This window comes from Myxine glutinosa, chromosome 6 (genome assembly GCF_964187855.1).
Source record: "Myxine glutinosa chromosome 6, kmMyxGlut1.1, whole genome shotgun sequence".
Classification (NCBI taxonomy): Eukaryota; Metazoa; Chordata; class Myxini; order Myxiniformes; family Myxinidae; genus Myxine; species Myxine glutinosa.
The window spans coordinates 79,653,383-79,674,165 of NC_136266.1; the positions used below are offsets into that span (position 1 = coordinate 79,653,383).

At 43.9% G+C, this 20,783-nt stretch overlaps 1 protein-coding gene across 1 annotated transcript in view; it reads right to left on the reverse strand.

The window, feature by feature from the left end:
* Window positions 1-20,783, reverse strand: part of LOC137429999 (myelin transcription factor 1-like protein) — a 223,320-nt gene that overhangs the window by 77,899 nt on the left and 124,638 nt on the right. Inside the window, exon 21 of the mRNA XM_078780029.1 lies at window positions 17,436-17,579. Coding sequence (XP_078636155.1) covers window positions 17,436-17,579 — 144 coding nt within the window. The remainder of the gene's footprint in view (window positions 1-17,435; window positions 17,580-20,783) is intronic.

The window sequence follows — 20,783 nt, forward strand, 5'->3', positions numbered from 1 at the left end:
CACACCAGAGCATGTTGTAGAGTGTGTGCAGCAGTGGGGGTGTTACAGAGTGTGCTGAAGAAGAGTGCGTACCGAAGTGTGTGGATGGTATGAGTGCGCCTAGGTGTGCATGTGCGGTGTGCGAGGGAGAATGCACACCAGAGGACATGAAAGGAGAGTGTGCGGTCACAGAATGTATGGGAGGCGCAGGGACACCTCGGTGTGCGAGTGCGGAGTGGGTCGCGAGTGGTAAGAACGTGGCTCAAGCATCGACACCGACCGGGGTAGCATTTAGCGCGACGGATAGCCAACTTGAGCCCTCGGTGAGTTGTGTGCGGCAGGGACCAGCGGGGATCGATGCCACGGCCGTGTCACAAGGACCGACGTGCACGATTCGTGCCGGACCTCAACCTGTATGGTTGGTGCGACGCCGTGGCGGGAAAGGCAATCGGCGACGTTCAAGGGGAAGTAGGAGAGTTCGGAGCCGCGCACCTTGGCGAGTGCGGTACTCCGACCGTGGGCGGTTGGGCCATCGTGCGTGGGACCGCGAGGCCCCGCGCAGGGATGGGGCCCTGAACCTCGGCCTATCCATGCCTCCTCCCCTGGATCGAAAATGCCGGACGGACCCAACCTACAGGAGTCAAACCAACTGAATGGATCGCTCGGGCTTTCAAAGCCGAGCTGTGACGTTGTATTTCCACATGAAGAGGCTCGGGTGTAGTGGACGAATGAGGATAGTGTACCCTGCGTGGAGGAATGGTAGTTTGACCATTCCTCACACTATCAGGGCCCAAGAGCATTAGATTAGGGGGATGGCAGTGTTAGGCACATGGGGGGCCAGCGATGGTTACCTCCATGGGGCACAGAAGCTAGCCGAGGGAGGGCGAGGATAATTGTTAGGGATTTAGCAGACTGTAGAGGACAAGATTTAAGTAGTGACATTTGTACTGTAGTGGGGACATAGAGAGATTTGATGGATGATAATGACGAGGGAGTGCATAGTTTAATGGGAAGACGGGGAAGCACGAGTTTTCGGGGGAAAGCAGTGAGATAGATGATGCTGTGTGTGTGAGGAATTGTGTATTAAGATAAATGGAATTGTACTGAAGTGAATGGAAAAAGGTGTGTGAGAGAAATGATGTGCGAATAAGTGGTGTGGGAATAAAAGGTGTGGAATGCATGGTGCGAAGGAGCGAATGGGGGGAGATGGACCCATTCACGAATGCCCGGGGTGGGTAGTGTAATGTCAGGTAGTGGGCTTAGGTAAATTGTTTGGATATTGACACCTGTGGTGCAGGTAGTGGCAAAGTAGTGCTTTGGAGGGTGCATGAGTCAGTGAATGGCTGGGCGTGTGGCTTAGTTGGTGCGTATGGTTATTGGGGCACTCCGCCACTGGTAGTTTGTCGGCCAGTTGAGGTCGCAGGTAGGCTCTGGGAGCCAGATAGAGTAGTTGTGAGTTGTTCAGTGGGGCCCGAGGATCCAAGGGAAGGACCCGGGTTGCCCAATGCCAAGGAGGGCATCAGGGAGTAAAGAGCCAGGAAGGGCCTTCCCCAGTTTAGGTAGTTGCAGGAGCAGGTAAGCTCGGGTGGCGACTTCAGTGGCGGAGGTGCGCAGGTAGTTAAACCTGCTAGTGGAACCACATGACCCAGCCCCAAAATTGTGCAAGGGCACAGTAAGAAAAATTGGGGAGTGAGACCCAAATTTCAGGGGCACCACAGAGTGGTCAATGGGAATTCGGTTTTTAGAACCACATAGTTTAAAGATGGCCGATTGGCAGGGCACGACCCCAGGTAGTTTAAGAGTTAATGTCAGTTAGTGTAGTTAGGAATTGAGGAATTCCCTTCGCGCCATCCACAGCCATTCACCGAGGAGGACGAAGCTCCACACCAGGGCCAAGTGAACTATTTGATTGTAAGACGTATCACGACATAATGGGACATTGTGTTTGTTCCATTCCTTCCTTCCTGGGAGGGATTGGGAGACGAATTTGGCTAAGAGGGGGATATGGGAGACAAGACGTAGAGACGAATTTGTAAATACAAGGAAGGGCTAGGGTATTGTAAGCTGACTTTGGGGGGGGGTACGGACGGTTAGGGACGAGCTTGCTCTGCTCGCTCTTCCGCGCCCCTCATGCTGCATTACCTTGTTTTGCTGTGTACCTTTGCGCCCTTTCTGCGTTGCTGGTCGTGCTTTCTCTTCCCCCCACCCCAGGACCATTTTGGAGGTGGAACTGTGCAGCACCAGCGACCTGTGCAGCATTCCCTGCTGCACCTTGCTACATCTGTGCAGCCGAGCTGTGCAGCACTTTGCTGCTGTGTCCTTTTGTTATAACTTTGCTGCACCTGTGCAGCACTTTTATGCCACAAACACTTTGCTGCACCACACACACTATGGACCACAGGTTTGGGGCCTTGCACCTCTGCTGTGCAGCACCTTTCTGCAGCATCACCTTGCATCTTCGGACCACTTGTTTTGAGTGGCATCAATGTCACGCAGTCGGACCACATGAGGTTGGCCCTGCTTGGCAATGAAATGAAATTAACGCATTTGTTGTGCATTTTTATTATGGTGTGCTAGGGACGAGAAGATTTGTAAGGTAGATAGCCCTGAAGATCAGGAATGGCCTGTATGCTGGTCGGGGGGCTAGCCGGTTTGATCGGCACACAGAAGAAGCAAGCAGCAAGTGTTGTGAATTTTTGAGTGTGTTTTGTGTTTTGCTGTGCTTTCTCTCCCCTCCAATCTTCTCTTCAAAAAGGACAGGTCCTGGGTCATAGAACTGTAAATAAGGTTAAGTTTTTTGTGCTTGTATATAAAAATGCTGCCCACCGGCTATATGTTTAGTTTGACAAATTCCAGATTCGGTTAATTGTGGGCGTGATTCTCTTAGAGTAGCTACTCAACGCAATAGGGGGGGACATATTTAGTGTTTTAAAACTGTCACACCCACGGGTTAGAGTAAATGTTAGAGGGAACCACATCTATAAGTCACATGTAAAAGTAAAAGTAATTTTCCAGATCATTCTCGAAACCGGTCCTTCCATTTTGTTGGGTTTGACTCGGGGATGAGTCTGACGAGGGAGAGGGGTAGTGTTGCGGTTTGGAGTTTTGTACAATAAAGGTTAAAATTTCCCCCTCATAGTTTAGTCACACTACAACATGTAGCCTCGCGATAGTGCAGTTATTTCTTAGTATGTGTGAGCATAGTCCTTTTCCTGTGTTAGTTTTGCGTTGATTAGGATAATGAGAGTATGTCCTTCATTGCCTTATGCCGCCTCCATTGCCTTATGCCGCCTCGATTGCCTTATGCCGCCTTACGCCTCCTTCTGCCACCTTTGGTTTTTTGATGCGAATTAACACGAGGCAGGCCTGGAAAATCGAGGCAAGACCGAATGAGGGCGGCGGAGAAGCTGACGGTAAGTGCGAGCCGCCAATCAGGGCTCAAAGGGAGTGGCTACAGCACTGCATCAAAGGGTGTGGTTGGAACATTCGAGAGGGCTAAGGGCGTGGCAATAAAACCCGTTGCGCGAAGCCCCCACCAGCAGTTCGGGGAGAGGTGCGCTTGTGCGTTGATTTATTGGAGAGGCGCTTGTTGATGAGAGTTACGAGTTCTGAGAAAAGACGCGCATGAACCCAGCTATAAGCACTCTTACCAAATTGGATGCTCGGTTGAGCTTGAGGCAGAGCCTCCATTGGGTTACGCGAGTGATAGCGCGCCGGTAACCAAACGTGCTGTGAAAAATTGCCAAGCCGGCGAGAGACGCGTATGTTTCCCTCCTGCCTGCTGTGCCTTTTGTTCGAGAGACGCGCTACAAGGATCCCTTCCACCACCTGCTTGCCTTCATCGCGGGACGTGCTGTGACTGGGGAGAGCCACGCCGGCGGGGCCGTTCCTGGACGACCGTTCAGCGAGTGAACATCATCCTGCCTTAATTTCCCCTTTGTGAGTGTGATCGGGCCTGTGTCTGGGCTTTAACTTAAGACTGCCCTGTGTCTCTTCTTCTACCGAATCATTGTACATATAAGTGTAAATAATAATTAAATCATGTTCTTCCTTTATTCGACCGTCTCGTGTTTTCCATCATTGACTAAGCATGGTAAGAATATAACCGCTCTTATCGGGTTCCAATACTAACGGTAACTGCATGGACCACGTGGTACGCAATCTGCTCAGTGTACCCAAATTACACGTGGCTCGTGCGAGGCTTCATTCCCCGCTTCCGCGGCGGCGCAGGTATTTAGGTACGTGCGAGACTTGTCCCGAAACCCTCCCTTGAGTTTGCCCGGGCGGGGCGTTTCTAGTCTCGGTTACACCGGCCAAGAAAGAACAAGGGGCTTAATCTCCCCTTGGTAAGAGTAGGAAGGGCGGCGGGAAACCGTAACAATATGTAAGCAAAGATTTGCGGTTGGGAGTAAATCCAAATGACTCCATGGTAATATCTCCAACCTTTAATTGAACAAACAATGACAACGTTTCGATTAACAACATGTGACAAAGCCACACGCCTCCGTTAATCTTCCTCAAGAGTGATAAAATCATCTCAACATCCCCTTATATGTAAAGTGGGCGGGGTATATGCAAAGTGTGGTGGGCAAAGCTGGACAGTCAATTAAACCGTATCACACAGCTCTCGTGAACTGAGAACGTTACTGACCAAATTCAAAAATCAACCGCATATTTAGCTTGTTACCCAACAGGAAAACGATAATGGCTTCCCCACACAACAGGCTGAGACCGAGAGAACAACCAAAGGGTTTGTGTGTTCTGCCTTTTGTACTGGGGGTTTCACAAAGGGTCGGCAGAATTTTGAAATTGGCAGGAGTGAGGGTTAGTTTCACACCGGTTTTCACCCTTCGCCAAGCTCTTATGAGGGTCAAGGACAAGCTTCTGAAGAAGGATGGGTCAGGGGTGGTATACGTAGTGCCCTGTGGTTGTGGAGCTGAATATGTGGGTGAAACCGGGAGGACCTTCGGTCAACGTATTGCTGAACAAAAAGCATTTGAATGTAATTATCCCAGCAGATCTGCTATTGCCAAACACGGCCTTAAGGAAGGCCACACACCTTTATGGGATAGGGTTAATATTTTGGGTTCCACACCTAACAGAAACAGAAGACGTGTTTGGAGACTTGGCACACGGAAGAAACTGTGACCTCGATCACACAAGAGGTGTTTGACTTACCGGTAGCGTTTGATCCACTCTTGTGTAAACGAAGCAGGCATTCCATACTTTGAACAACGAGTCCACATAATATGTCACACAAGGTTTTACTCGGACAATTTGCCCCCTCCCCCTCCCCCCCCCCCCCCCAACAAACACGCCTCTCCCAAACCACCCCTCTCCCAAACCCCCCATCCTCTTCCGCCCCCCCCTCCAGTCCCCCCACCCCCTATTTAACCCCCACCCTCCCGCATTTCCCTTGACCGCATAGGGCCACATGTGATGATCTTGATATTATGACAATTTTATTTTATCCTAAAAATTTTTGCTTTAATATATTTACAGTTTTAATTTAATTTACAATTTAATTATTTACAAGTTTAACTTCTAATTAAATGTAATGATTGTTCTGGATTTTCTAAACACTTGATGTATAATCCAGCATTGCTTACAGGATTGTTTTGAGCCATTAATGTGCGGTTGATTTTTGAATTTGGTCAGTAACGTTCTCAGTTCACGAGAGCGGTGTGATACGGTTTAATTGGCTGTCCAGCTTTGCCCACCCCACTTTGCATATACCCCGCCCACTTTGTTACATACAAGGGGATGTTGAGATGATTTTATCACTCTTGAGGAAGATTATCCGAGGCGTGTGGCTTTGTCACATGTTGTTAATCGAAACGTTGTCATTGTTTGTTCAATTAAAGGTTGGAGATCTGACCATAGTCATATATATATATATATATATATATATATATATATATATATATATATATATATATACACACAAAGAATTAAGTTAAGCACCCCCCCCCCGTTTTTTTACAACCTCGCACATTACAAGTTTGTTGTCGTCAAAACAGTGTAATATACCCATGATATTGCTATATTTTCTGGAGAAGTGATATTATGGTCACATAAAAACATAACAATCATGCCGTTTTCAATATTTTATTCTGAATAATTTAAGGTGAAATTTTTTGGGAATTTTAGGCATATTTGCACCTCAATTTAAGTATGGAGCTATAGGTCCATCACGGACAGTGTGGATGACGTTTATGTTTTCTAACGTACAGTCATTGTTCTGAGAAGACCTCTAGCGATCTTTGCGTCAATAACGTGTGTCGGACCCACGTGATCGGATCACTGACTCAACCCTACGTCTCATAGACCCTGTGTATCTGCATTTCATCAATGGATAATTGCTAATGTCATACCAATCATTATTTGATCTCACATACCTTAGAATATATGCCAATGTATACATATACACAAAGAATATATATTAGGGGGTGCTTACCTTAATTCGTTGTGTAGGGGTGCTTAACTTAATTCTTTGTGTATATATGTGTGTGTGTGTGTGTGCAGTGTCTGTCTTGGGAGGTTAATGGTGGTGTGTTGGCGGAAAAAGTCGTTGTCATTGAAAGTCGAGTTGAAACAATTTGTATGGGATTTATATTGGGATATTGGGACAGCCATTGGGCCAGAGGCTGAAATAACCTTGTAGGGAATTCTTATAGGTAATTTGGAAAACATCCGCAGGTTCGATGATAAAGAGATAAAGAATTTGGAGGCCACCAAAGGGTGGACACTGACGTTGCTCGGGGCAACGCAAGGGCGGAGGGTGCTGCATGGTGGAGCATGCCCCCCCCAAGAAGGGCTGTGAAATGACAACGGGTGAGCTCGGGTGCCGGGTGCACCTGTGGTGACCTAGGGTGGTCTGGGACGAATGTTTTATTGGAAGTTGGTGTGGTGTGAGATGTCAACCACAACCTGACGATGTTGTTTGTGGTGGAGGTCTTGTGTCAAAGTTGGGACGCGTTGCTAGGGATCTGGGTGGCTGGCACCCCATGTGGTTGAAGGTTACAGTTTCACAGAAGGAGGTTGGAATCCAGTATTATGTTAGGGGCACGCAAGGCTGAGCAGAATGGATTGCCATTGGGACGTGTTTTCAAATGATTTTATCAAAATGATGGCTCCTGAGTAAGGGAAGGGAGCAGGGAAATATATTCACTGTAACAGGTGTTGTTAAAGCCGTTTGTTTAAGAGCATTGGGATGCCAAAAGTTAACGGGGGAAGTGAGATACTGATGTCTGCATGAGGATGGCAGAGTCGGCCTTTGAGACTCATGTGAGTTGTGTCTGGAGGCAAGGTTCGGGAGGGAGTGTGAAGAAGGAAGGACAAAGGGTTGTAAGGGTGGTTGGCCTGCACTGACAGCTGACTGACAGCACTGGGAAGAGTGTGACGACGAATGGAAAGTTGTGGCTTTTATTTAACAAATTGTGCTAGGTTGCTACAACACAGGTTGGGGCTGGTGCAGATTGGATCACGGCTCTGCAGACCAGGTGAGCAGAACTCCACCAGGCACGCTGGAATCACATCAATTGAATTATTGTCCAGAAAGGAAGGTATTTTCGGAAATTGGGGAAAGTAAAAATAACATTTGAATTTCCAGACATGACGCAGGAAATGCAGCTATGAATAGAGATGAGGTAACTAAATGCCAATTGGTGGGGCAGGGGGGCTAGGAATACTAATGAAGGATTTAGTCCTTGCATGTGTGAGTAAATGTTCCACAGGATGGACCCAAATGAACCTCCGGCTGTCGACGTGACTGCGGACTGCGGACCCTGGAACGACGACCCGAACAAGTCACTGAGCAGCAATGATGAAATCTCCGCGTCTGAAGAATGTTCTTCCATTTTTTATGTTGCCAATAACGATTTTGAAAAGATTTTGATTGCACTGTAAAATTGGATTTGGATCCGGATGTGAACCTGATTTGGTCCTCACGGACCCCGCCTAATGATTCTTATGCTATTGCTGTCCCCTTAAGGGGGACTGGGAAGATACGGTTTGGTCTTCACAGAGTGAAGGATTATACTATCAGGGCCTGGTTTTCACAAGTCATATAACTTCTTATAACAAGTTTCCAAAGGAATATTTCGACAGTAAGAGAACATGCCATCACAGTAACTTAATTCTTTAACAGGAAATATAATGGATAAGGTTTACAAAGCAACATATACAAATTAGTTATTTTTGGTAATTGAGCAACATCTTTAGCCTAACACTGGGATAACAGGTTTCCAAAGAACATGAAAGTATTATGAGTATACAGAAATCAATCAAAAACAGAACATATACTTGTTTATACTTGGTAATTGGTAAACATTGAAAACACAAGGGGGGAGGGGGACATCAAAGCCCCACATATATATATTATATATTATATATATGTGTATTATATATTATATATATGTATTATATATTATATATATATGTGTGTGCAGTGTCTGTCTTGTCTTGTCTTGTCACTGAACTACTCCCTCAAACGTTGGTGAAATCGTACCAAACTTCTGGTATGCACCTATCTCTCCCGTCGGTATGTCCTAAGGGTATTTATTTTTTTTGAAAAATTTTCAAAATATATTTTTTTAGGGGGAAATTTTTTTTTTCAACTTCAATTGTTTATAAAGTGTAATCAAATACATTTGTGCATTATGATTGTTTGAATTATGATTCGTGTAAACCATGACAAAACAGCAACTCAGGTCCAGTCATTTATTTATATATCTACATATCTGAGCAGTCTGTTGTCACTGAACTACTCCCTGAAACTTTTGTTTCTGTGGTTGTGAAGTGTTTTTATAACGTGGTGGTGGTTTTGAATCACGTGGTGGTGAGGTATTTTGAAATATGTGGTGGTGAGGTGTTTTAAATGATGTGGTGGTGAGGTGTTTTTAAATCACGTGGTGGTGAGGTGTTTTGAATATACTTGGTGGTAAGATGTTTTTAATTACGTGGTGGTGAGGTGTTTTAAATTATGTGGTGGTGAGGTGTTTTAAATTAGGTGGTGGTGAGGTGTTTTGAATTAGTTGGTGATGAGGTGTTTTGAATTACATGGGGGTGAGGTGTTTTGAATTACTTGGTGGTGAGGTGTTTTAAATTATGTGGTGGTGAGGTGTTTTGAATTAGTTGGTGATGAGGTGTTTTGAATTACATGGGGGTGAGGTGTTTTGAATTACTTGGTGGTGAGGTGTTTTAAATTATGTGGTGGTGAGGTGTTTTGAATTAGTTGGTGATGAGGTGTTTTGAATTACATGGTGGTAAGATGTTTTTAATTACGTGGTGGTGATGTGTTTTAAATTATGTGGTGGTGATGTGTTTTAAATTATGTGGTGGTGAGGTGTTTTAAATTATGTGGTGGTGAGGTGTTTTGAATTAGTTGGTGAAGAGGTGTTTTGAATTACTTGGTGGTGATGTGTTTTAAATTATGTGGTGGTAACGTGTTTTAAATTATGTGGTGGTGAGGTGTTTTGAATTAGTTGGTGATGAGGTGTTTTGAATTACTTGGTGGTGAGGGGTTTTAAATTATGTGGTGGTGAGGTGTTTTAAATTATGTGGTGGTGAGGTGTTTTGAATTACTTGGTGATGAGGTGTTTTGAATTATGTGGTGGTGAGGTGTTTTGAATTACATGGGGGTGAGGTGTTTTGGATTACTTGGTGGTAAGGTGTTTTGAATTACATGCGGGTGAGGTGTTTTGGATTACATGGGGGTGAGGTGTTTTGGATTACGTGGTGGTGAGGTGTTTTAAATTATGTGCGGTGAGGTGTTTTGAATTACATGGTGGTGAGGTGTTTTGGATTACATGGGGGTGAGGTGTTTTGGATTACATGGGGGTGAGGTGTTTTGAATTACTTGGTGGTGAGGTGTTTTAAATTATGTGGTGGTGAGGTGTTTTGAATTAGTTGGTGATGAGGTGTTTTGAATTACATGGTGGTAAGATGTTTTTAATTAGTTGGTGATGTGTTTTGAATTACATGGGGGTGAGGTGTTTTGAATTACTTGGTGGTGAGGTGTTTTAAATTATGTGGTGGTGAGGTGTTTTGAATTAGTTGGTGATGAGGTGTTTTGAATTACATGGTGGTAAGATGTTTTTAATTACGTGGTGGTGATGTGTTTTAAATTATGTGGTGGTGAGGTGTTTTAAATTATGTAGTGGTGAGGTGTTTTGAATTAGTTGAAGAGGTGCTTTGAATTACTTGGTGGTGATGTGTTTTAAATTATGTGGTGGTAACGTGTTTTAAATTACTAGGGCGTGCCCGTACGTGGGTGCAAAAAAACATGCGTGCAAACAACAACAACAAAAAAAAACTTTGAAACCACGTGGCAGTAACGACCACAGAACCCCCCCCCCCCTCTATTTACATGAAATGGTTTGGTCCATTCGCAAAGCCAAAGCGAACGGCTTGCGAGTACGGTAGAACCCCCCCCCCCCCCCCCTCTATTTACATGAAATGGTTTGGTCCATTCGCAAAGCAAAAGCGAACGGTTGGTAAATAAATCGCCATAGCTCGGTAACTACTTCTCCGATTAATATGAAACCTTGAAAAGGCACATCCTCAGGTCCCCAGCAATATACCTGGCAAGTTTCAAGTATATCGGACCCGTGGTTGTCGAGAAACAGCGGTCACAGACAAACAAACACACAGACACACACACACACAGAGATTACTGGAATTATAGATAGATGTGGTGGTGAGGTGTTTTGAATTAGTTGGTGATGAGGTGTTTTTAATTACTTGGTGGTGAGGCGTTTTAAATTATGTGGTGGTGAGGTGTTTTAAATTATGTGGTGGTGAGGTGTTTTGAATTATGTGGTGGTGAGGTGTTTTGAATTACATTGGGGTGAGGTGTTTTGGATTACTTGGTGGTAAGGTGTTTTGAATTACATGCGGGTGAGGTGTTTTGGATTACATGGGGGTGAGGTGTTTTGGATTACGTGGTGGTGAGGTGTTTTAAATTATGTGTGGTGAGGTGTTTTGAATTACATGGTGGTGAGGTGTTTTGGATTACATGGGGGTGAGGTGTTTTGGATTACATGGGGGTGAGGTGTTTTGGATTACATGGGGGTGAGGTGTTTTGGATTACGTGGTGGTGAGGTGTTTTAAATTATGTGGTGGTGAGGTGTTTTGAATTAGTTGGTGATGTGTTTTGAATTACATGGGGGTGAGGTGTTTTGAATTACTTGGTGGTGAGGTGTTTTAAATTATGTGGTGGTGAGGTGTTTTGAATTAGTTGGTGATGAGGTGTTTTGAATTACATGGTGGTAAGATGTTTTTAATTACGTGGTGGTGATGTGTTTTAAATTATGTGGTGGTGAGGTGTTTTAAATTATGTAGTGGTGAGGTGTTTTGAATTAGTTGAAGAGGTGTTTTGAATTACTTGGTGGTGATGTGTTTTAAATTATGTGGTGGTAACGTGTTTTAAATTACTAGGGCGTGCCCGTACGTGGGTGCAAAAAAACATGCGTGCAAACAACAACAACAAAAAAAAACTTTGAAACCACGTGGCAGTAACGACCACAGAACCCCCCCCCCCCCTCTATTTACATGAAATGGTTTGGTCCATTCGCAAAGCCAAAGCGAACGGCTTGCGAGTACGGTAGAACCCCCCCCCCCCCCTCTATTTACATGAAATGGTTTGGTCCATTCGCAAAGCAAAAGCGAACGGTTGGTAAATAAATCGCCATAGCTCGGTAACTACTTCTCCGATTAATATGAAACCTTGAAAAGGCACATCCTCAGGTCCCCAGCAATATACCTGGCAAGTTTCAAGTATATCGGACCCGTGGTTGTCGAGAAACAGCGGTCACAGACAAACAAACACACAGACACACACACACACAGAGATTACTGGAATTATAGATAGATGTGGTGGTGAGGTGTTTTGAATTAGTTGGTGATGAGGTGTTTTTAATTACTTGGTGGTGAGGCGTTTTAAATTATGTGGTGGTGAGGTGTTTTAAATTATGTGGTGGTGAGGTGTTTTGGATTACATGGGGGTGAGGTGTTTTGGATTACGTGGTGGTGAGGTGTTTTAAATTATGTGTGGTGAGGTGTTTTGAATTACATGGTGGTGAGGTGTTTTAGATTACATGGGGGTGAGGTGTTTTGGATTACATGGGGGTGAGGTGTTTTGGATTACATGGGGGTGAGGTGTTTTGGATTACGTGGTGGTGAGGTGTTTTAAATTATGTGTGGTGAGGTGTTTTGAATTACATGGTGGTGAGGTGTTTTGGATTACATGGGGGTGAGGTGTTTTGGATTACTTGGTGGTGAGGTGTGTTGGATTACATGGGGGTGAGGTGTTTTGGATTACATGGGGGTGAGGTGTTTTGGATTACGTGGTGGCGAGGTGTTTTGGATTACATGGGGGTGAGGTGTTTTGCATTACATGGGGGTGAGATGTTTTGGATTACATGGGGGTGAGATTTTTTGGATTACATGGTGGTGAGGTGTTTTGGATTACATGGGGGTGAGGTGTTTTGGATTACATGGTGGTGAGGTGTTTTGGATTACATGGGGGTGAGGTGTTTTGGATTACATGGTGGTGAGGTGTTTTGGATTACATGGGGGTGAGGTGTTTTGGATTATGTGGTGGTGAGGTGTTTTAAATTTGGTGGGGATGAGGTGTTTTAAATTACGTGGTGGTGAGGTGTTTTGGATTACATGGGGGTGAGGTGTTTTGGATTACATGGGGGTGAGGTGTTTTGGATTACATGGGGGTGAGGTGTTTTGGATTACATGGTGGTGAGGTGTTTTGGATTACATGGGGGTGAGGTGTTTTGGATTACATGGTGGTGAGGTGTTTTGGATTACATGGGGGTGAGGAGTTTTGGATTACGTGGTGGTGAGGTGTTTTAAATTTGGTGGGGATGAGGCGTTTTAACTTACGTGGTGGTGAGGTGTTTTGGATTACATGGGGGTGAGGTGTTTTGGATTACATGGGGGTGAGGTGTTTTGGATTACGTGGTGGTGAGGTGTTTTGGATTACGTGGTGGTGAGGTGTTTTAAATTTGGTGGGGGTGAGGTGTTTTAAATTACGTGGTGGTGAGGTGTTTTGGATTACATGGGGGTGAGGTGTTTTGGATTACATGGGGGTGAGGTGTTTTGGATTACGTGGTGGTGAGGTGTTTTAAATTTGGTGGGGGTGAGGTGTTTTAAATTACGTGGTGGTGAGGTGTTTTGGATTACATGGGGATGAGGTGTTTTGGATTACATGGGGGTGAGGTGTTTTGGATTACGTGGTGGTGAGGTGTTTTATATTTGGTGGGGGTGAGGTGTTTTAAATTACGTGGTGGTGAGGTGTTTTGGATTACATGGGGATGAGGTGTTTTGGATTACATGGGGGTGAGGTGTTTTGGATTACGTGGTGGTGAGGTGTTTTAAATTTGGTGGGGGTGAGGTGTTTTGGATTACGTGGTGGTGAGGTGTTTTAAATTTGGTGGGGGTGAGGTGTTTTGGATTACGTGGTGGTGAGGTGTTTTAAATTTGGTGGGGGTGAGGTGTTTTGGATTACGTGGTGGTGAGGTGTTTTAAATTTGGTGGGGGTGAGGTGTTTTAAATTACATGTGCATAAGTAATGCACTTTTGAAGTCAATGCATTTTTTTCCCCTTAAATTACATTTCCTGGAGAGTATTTGAGGCAACTCATCCACACTGCTGCTGAGTTCAGAATGATTCTGATGATGTTTTGACTTTATCACATTATATTTGACTTTCATGCAAACAATGGCAAAAAAACATGGATTTACAGGAAATAATGGATATTAAGATGCAATAAAGTTACAGCAACATGTGAGGTGGAAACGAACATCAACCATTCAAATTTAAATTTAACTCTGCATAATGGGAATGCAATAACTTTCATTATCAGTGTTTTGATATGACACTGTGTCATTTAGGTGATGACAATTTGTCATATCATTAAGAATTGTGGAACGACAAAATGCAATGATTGATGTCGTAAATAATGTTGATTGATATTTATTAACAGTGTTTCAACTAAAATGTTTCCAAGTGGTGTGGACGAGATGCCATGTACCCTGTAAAGTTGACAAAATAACTGTAAATATGGGGCAGGAGGTCTCCTTGTTGACATTACTGTCTCTGTACAACGACCAAGGGGGAAGGTGGATCCAAACCCCTGAACTTTCCCTCTCTTCATTGCATCCATGTTCACGTTAACCTAACACACTATCACTCACTCCAAACAGTGGCAAATCTGTGTGTTATATTGACGAGTTACTGTGATACTACCTTCACCTAACCGCACCTGCATCAATGATGCTTTTCACGCAAGCTTTGGGAAGCAAGGTATTATTCTCTGCCCAAATGGCATTCTCATAATATGGCTGTCATCACCAAAAATACATCACAAAAAAAAACATACCACTAGCTTAGGTGGAGAAACAATGCCCGTTTTTTTTTTTTCGTTTTTTTTTTTTTTTGGTATACAGGATCGAGGCTCGTGAAAGAGCTAACATTTATCACACAAAAAATCAAACAGACACACAAAACATATAATAAGGGGAGCGGTAGACAAGATGGGGAGAGAAGGGGAAGCACACAAACACAACATTTGAGAGCAGCGACATCGGGAGATCTGTGGGAGGGAGAGGGCTTGGGGGGAGGAGGTGTGGGAAGGGGGGTGGGGGGTGGGAGAAGTATAAAACACAAGGACACTGCAAGGACTTCCAGGAAAGAAGTTGGTATTTCAAAAAAGTGGATCTGGGGTCAAATTAGCAGGGGTAGAAAAGATCAAGGTTTTGGATGGGGGAAGATAAGAGATGGTGATGAACAGCTGTTTTAAAGACCTGGATGGAGGAGTGGGATTGAAGAGAGTGAGGGAGTTTGTTCCAGAGGCGGGAGAAAAGAGGAATGAAAGAGTGAAGGTGAGCAGAGAGTCTTGATTTTGGCAGTTTAACCATAAGAGGGTTGCAGGCAGATCTTGTGCGACCTGCAGGAATATTTGGGGGACAGAGCCCAGAAAGAGCTGGGGGGGCAAGGCCGGAGAGGAGTTGGTAGAAGACGGAAAGACCACCGACCTGCCTGCGGTGAGTGAGTGAAAGGCCCTCGGAGTTAGCGTCATCGCGGGAGATTCCAATGATTCTGAAAGCTTTGGTTGTGTGTTTGTACAGATGTCTGTCCCCCTTCATAAGGACAATTTGAGTTGGTTTTTAACGGCCAATCTTTTGACACAAATGTGTGTTCACTACGGTGTATTCTTTGAAGATAAACAAACTCGAAAAACATTTTCCATAAAAGAGGAATTATGTCTTCTATTGCAATTGTAGATGGTGGCTTGAAAACCGAGCCTCAAGGGTGGTGTACAGAAGCGTTTTTTTAAATAACAATAAATACAAGGTGCAGGCAGGGAGGCGAAATTCACTGCACATAATGTGCAATGCTCACAGAGTAAATCGAGTGTTCATTTACGTACGTAGTATGTCGAATAAATAAAATATATATAAGCACACTAGGCATAGGCTTCAGACTTTGGCATGTTCACGAAGCTGCACCGTCAAATAAACTGCTCCAACCCGTCATTTTTGTTGGTCTTTTTACTAGTCTTGTATAAAACGTGAATAATTTATTATCATTTCATGAGACAGAATGTCAGTTATAACAAAGTACCAATCATAACACCAAATGCTCAACAACTATGGATATTGATACAAAATTGCGACACTCGGGATGAGTTTTTTGTAACTACCGGTACCACAATTACTGGGAAATGTGAACCATGCCTGTGGTGATAGTATAGGTAATGTTTAAAATTCTAATGCGACAACCTGGAGGGAATTAAACCTGTATGGTTTCATGTCCACCTCTCACAGTAAAAACATTTTGATTTTTGCAGATGATAGATGACGTGTGATGTGGATGACAATTGCACCTGTTTATCACAATCAGAGATGTTCGTTTTCTCGTATAAAATTTTGGCCGCATTAAAATTAGCTGACACACTTGAGTAAACATGAGAAGAGCTGATTAAGATAGAATGTCATTTCAATTCTGCAGGATGAAACCCTCAGATAACTTTTGGGACTGAAAGAAGTGGCCGCTCATGGAGTACGATACTAAATCATTCAAGATGGCAGCATCAGAAGCACTTGTTGAACAAATTCATGTTTTGGATGGAATATTATACCTAGCCAGGTTCACTATGTTTTTTCGTTCAAAATCATGGTAGATTAGCAAACCTATACATTTTTGGAAACGTTATTACATGGAAAATCTGAAAATCAATGTTTACATTTGCCAATTCAATTCGATTCGACCAATCGACCAATTCCATTCGACCAATCGCTTCGATCGATCGATTCGATTCGATTCGATTCATCGAATTCGATTCGACCAATTCGATTTGCCAATCAATTTGACCGACCTTTGCTTGTGTGGAACGATGCGGACTATATTGTCGGATACGACACACAGAACAGTGATGACGAACTCTAAATGGCATATTCTGTAATCGTGTATGTTTGATGCCATTGACTGCCTGTGTATATTTTGTCATTGACTGCCTGTGTAGATGTGAAGTTATACTGACTGCGTGTGTATATATGATTTTGCTAACTGCCTGTGTATGTTTGGTGATATGAATTATTGTGACACATTTTGATGTTATTAACTGCCTGTACAAAATGATAACATGTATATGATTATGCAACTTATCGCGAATATAAAGACAGTATTTTGCAATTCAAAACCTTTGATTCGTGTCTTACCATTGCCCATAGCACTAATTTGATACTTTCATTGGATTCCTTGTCCCTGAAAATATAGGTTTAGTATATTTTTTAAAGTTTTTCGGGTAATTAGAGGCAGAAATAGAACAAAATATGTATTTTACAGTGGCCATTTTGAAAATCCAAAATGGCCGCCATACAGGTATCTCTCCAAATGTAAACATTGATTTTTAGTTTCCTTATGCTATAACCTTTCCAAAAATGTATAGGTTTGCTAATCTACCATTGATTTTGAACGAAATATAATTTATTGACATAGTGAACCTGACTAACCCCAGCATTTAAAAAGAATGAGGTGAATTTGGATGGGTATAAATAAAAGTGATTATTATCAACTATATATAAATCGAATTTGAACATCTGACATGTGATTGTAGTTTCACTCTGAACCATTCTATCAACGAAACATTGACAAGTGGACACCGTTCAGTGTGATTCATAAGGGAGATTCTTTCATTTTGAAAGACAGGAACACAATCCCAGCTTTTTGTCGTATTTCTTTCTAACTTGTAACAAAAATTGTAGCCGTTACATACTCAGGTGAGCAAATTCACATTCAGCTTCTGTGCTCACCCGTGTTAGGCCCATAACAACAGCAGGGTCTCCTAAAGTTAGATTCGGACCTGCCTTTCAAATGCAGCCTTCAATAAGTTTCCCCTTATGTCATAGTCAAGTGCCTCTTACTTCTTAGATACATACCATGTGTGGAAGCTGGATGTTTGTCAGGCTGTGAATAAGGGAATGACTGAGTGAAGCCAGCTCATGTAGTAACACCTTGTTCTGCTGTTCCATCACCTTGTTTTCCTCTTCCATTGTTTTCAGGTTTGTCTCCATGTTTGCAATCTGAGTTGCAGAGCAGCACATTCGTATTCCATCAGCAAAGTCAGAAAAATGAACAAAAACTGCTGTTATTTGTACTAGGATTTGTACTTTAAGTCATGCATTTAACATATATTTTTCCACAAAAAGAGATACAAAACTGATACTTAGTCGTGATTCACCATGTGCTGGAAATTAATGGAACCGATCATTGCTGATGTATAAGATCATGTATTTTAACTAATTCTCTGATTTTCAATTAAAGATTTCACTTTTGTTCAGGTTACATGATCAAGGAAATGTCTTTATCGCTGGGAAACACTGTGGTGTGAATTCGCAAATACCCAAAGTTGGCATATGAGCTCAGTGACAATTTTTTGTTTGGAACTGGTGGTGCTGGGTCAGAGAGGTCACAGAAAGAGCAGAATTAGTGACGCAACGACAGTGACAAAAAATAAACTCCAGCCACATTTTACTGTCTTTTACTGAACGTGGAGAACCTAGACAAATGTTTGCAACACAACACCTCCCGAGACAAATTCAATCTTTGTCTTCATGACTTAGTACCACAATCCCAGAAGCTTATTTTCCATGAATTAATTTGGAAATGTTGAAATACAAAACTACACTACATGGGGCTGCATTGTCAGGTACATCTTTACGTCCTTTGTGTTGAACTAAAGTCCATGCCATTTTAAGATAGCAATGTCGCAAAGAACCAAGACTGATAGTCTTAACAACAGTGCAGCCGGGCTTGGATCTGCTAAATGGAGGATCTGCTGCACTCCTGTCGTGTTACTAGATCCTCAGCTCTGATTGGCGGACGTTTCTGATGGACATACAAACATGCATACACCAGAAGAACAGACAAACGCTGTTCCAGACGGCATTGCCCTATGGGCTAAGCCTTAAAGATATGGTTGCCAAACCACACGACTGATGAAATCATCATTTTTTTGTAAATGCTGCCAATCAATTTTTTTTCTCAACAAATTTATCCCCAAAATCACGCTCAAGAAATTTCATACTGATCAGATCAAGCGTTGTACTTGTCAATTTATGACATCATAATGAAGACACCTTTGACATCGTCATTAACATATTGTCGTGTGACTACCCTGTGTGGTGCACAGTTTCCCAACTGGGTATTCAGTTTCAGAGCCTCTTGTGACAATTTGTTGTTCATGGTGATGGTCCCCTCGGTCACTTCAATCTCATCCTGGAGATGTTCGATGGACCGACTCACCTCAACTACCAGACTCTGTTGGACCTGAGCAACCTCCTCCTCGATGGTACTGTCACAGGTGTCTGGCCGCTGGGTCAAATCATTAATCTTATCATCCCCAATCAATCCTGGCCCCAACAGGTCTTCATCTATACATACCCGGTCCCGTTCCGTTACACGGACCTTCAATATTGTTACCCCCTGTTGCAGCGCACAACTGCCCTGCTGCTACACAATTCCCAAATTCCTCCCTCTGCTGGTGCATTGTGACATCCACACAGCCCCGATAGCCTTCCAGGTTTTCTTCAATCAAACATTCCCCATTTAAATTTGAGTTTCCCCTATTTACATTCAAACACTCCCCATTTGCCTTCAAACACACCATTTGCTTCCGAATCTGCCGTCTCCTGTGCCCCAAGCGCATCAGCTTGGGTCTCACATAGTCCGTGGGCTGAGTAGGGTTTACATGCACCCCCCCCCTCCCCACAACTTAACTTCCCGGGTATGTCCATGTACCCCCCACCCTAGGGGTTAGGGAAAACCATGTTAACAGAAAAAAAACTCATTCCCAAGGTACCTCCCACGCATATTTTGATGTTACCCCCCCTGTGTCAGTGATTTCCGAAAATTAGGGGTAGGCGAAATTCAAATGGCCATAACGTTTTACCTAGTCATCCTATGGTTGCATATGACCCCTCAAAATGTTTGTCCTGGGACACTCTTTACAATGATATGTGTTATATGCAAATGAGGTCACCAGAGGTCAAACTATAAGGGAATGAGTTTTTTTCTGTTAACATGGTTTTTCCTAACCCCTAGGGTGGGGGGTACATGGACATACCCGGGAAGTTAAGGCTACACAGCTGACTCCGCACGTGAAAAAGCTGAATGCCTCAACTCTGTGTTTGCCTCTAAATCTTGTGTCCCAAACCCATCCCTCTCTGTACCCACCATACCCAGTCGTACCCTGCTGCTCCTGGACTCCGTGTCCTTTCCTCCTGACAAGGTGGAAAAGTTTCTGTCAACCCTCGACTCTGATTCTGCAACTGGACCCGACGGCATCAGCCCACGGGTCCTAAAATCCTGCTCTGCCGCTCTATCTCACCCTCTCTCTGTTCTCTTCACCCTCTCTTTTGCTCAAGGTCAACTGCCATCTGCTTGGAAATCAGCCAACATCACCGCTTTGCACAAAAAAGGTGCAAAAACAGATCCTAGCAACTACAGACCAATCAGCCTTCTCCCAATTATCAGCAAAGTCATGGAATCCATCATTGCTTCGGATATGAAATCTTTCCTCTTCTCCAATGGCTTGATCTCTGATCATCAATTTGGTTTCAGACCAGGTCACTCTACTCTGGACATGCTGCTTCTGCTGTCTCAACAATGGATGGAGGTCCTCAATGCCAAACAGGAAATTAGAGCTGTCTCCCTCGACATATCACGTGCCTTCGACACGGTCTGGCACCCCGCTCTGCTCACCAAACTCTCCTCCTTTGGTATCCATGGAAATCTCCACGCATGGCTGGCGGACTTCCTCTCTAGTCGTCGTCAACATGTGGCCCTGAATGGGTTTCTCTCATCTCCTCTTCCTGTTCAGGCTGGAGTTCCCCAAGGCAGTGTTCTGGGCCCCGTGCTTTTTCTGGTCTTCATCAATGATCTCTCTGACTCTCTCGAAAATCCTCTCTATCTCTTTGCTGATGACTCCACTCTCTGCCGCTCCATTCCTCTTCCCTCAGATCGGCAGTCTGCTGCCTCCTCACTCTCTGAAGACCTGGACAAAATCACAGACTGGTCAAACAAGTGGAACATGTCTTTCAATCCTGACAAATCTCACACTCTTACTATGTCTCTCCGAAAAGATCGACTGGACAACCCTCCCATCTACTTTCTCAACAATCCTCTCCAAGAAGTTCTGTCGCTCAAGATTTTGGGTCTCACTATCTGCCATGATCTTTCTTGGGAAAACCACATTTCCAAGCTGGCCTCCAAAGCCAGTCGCCGAC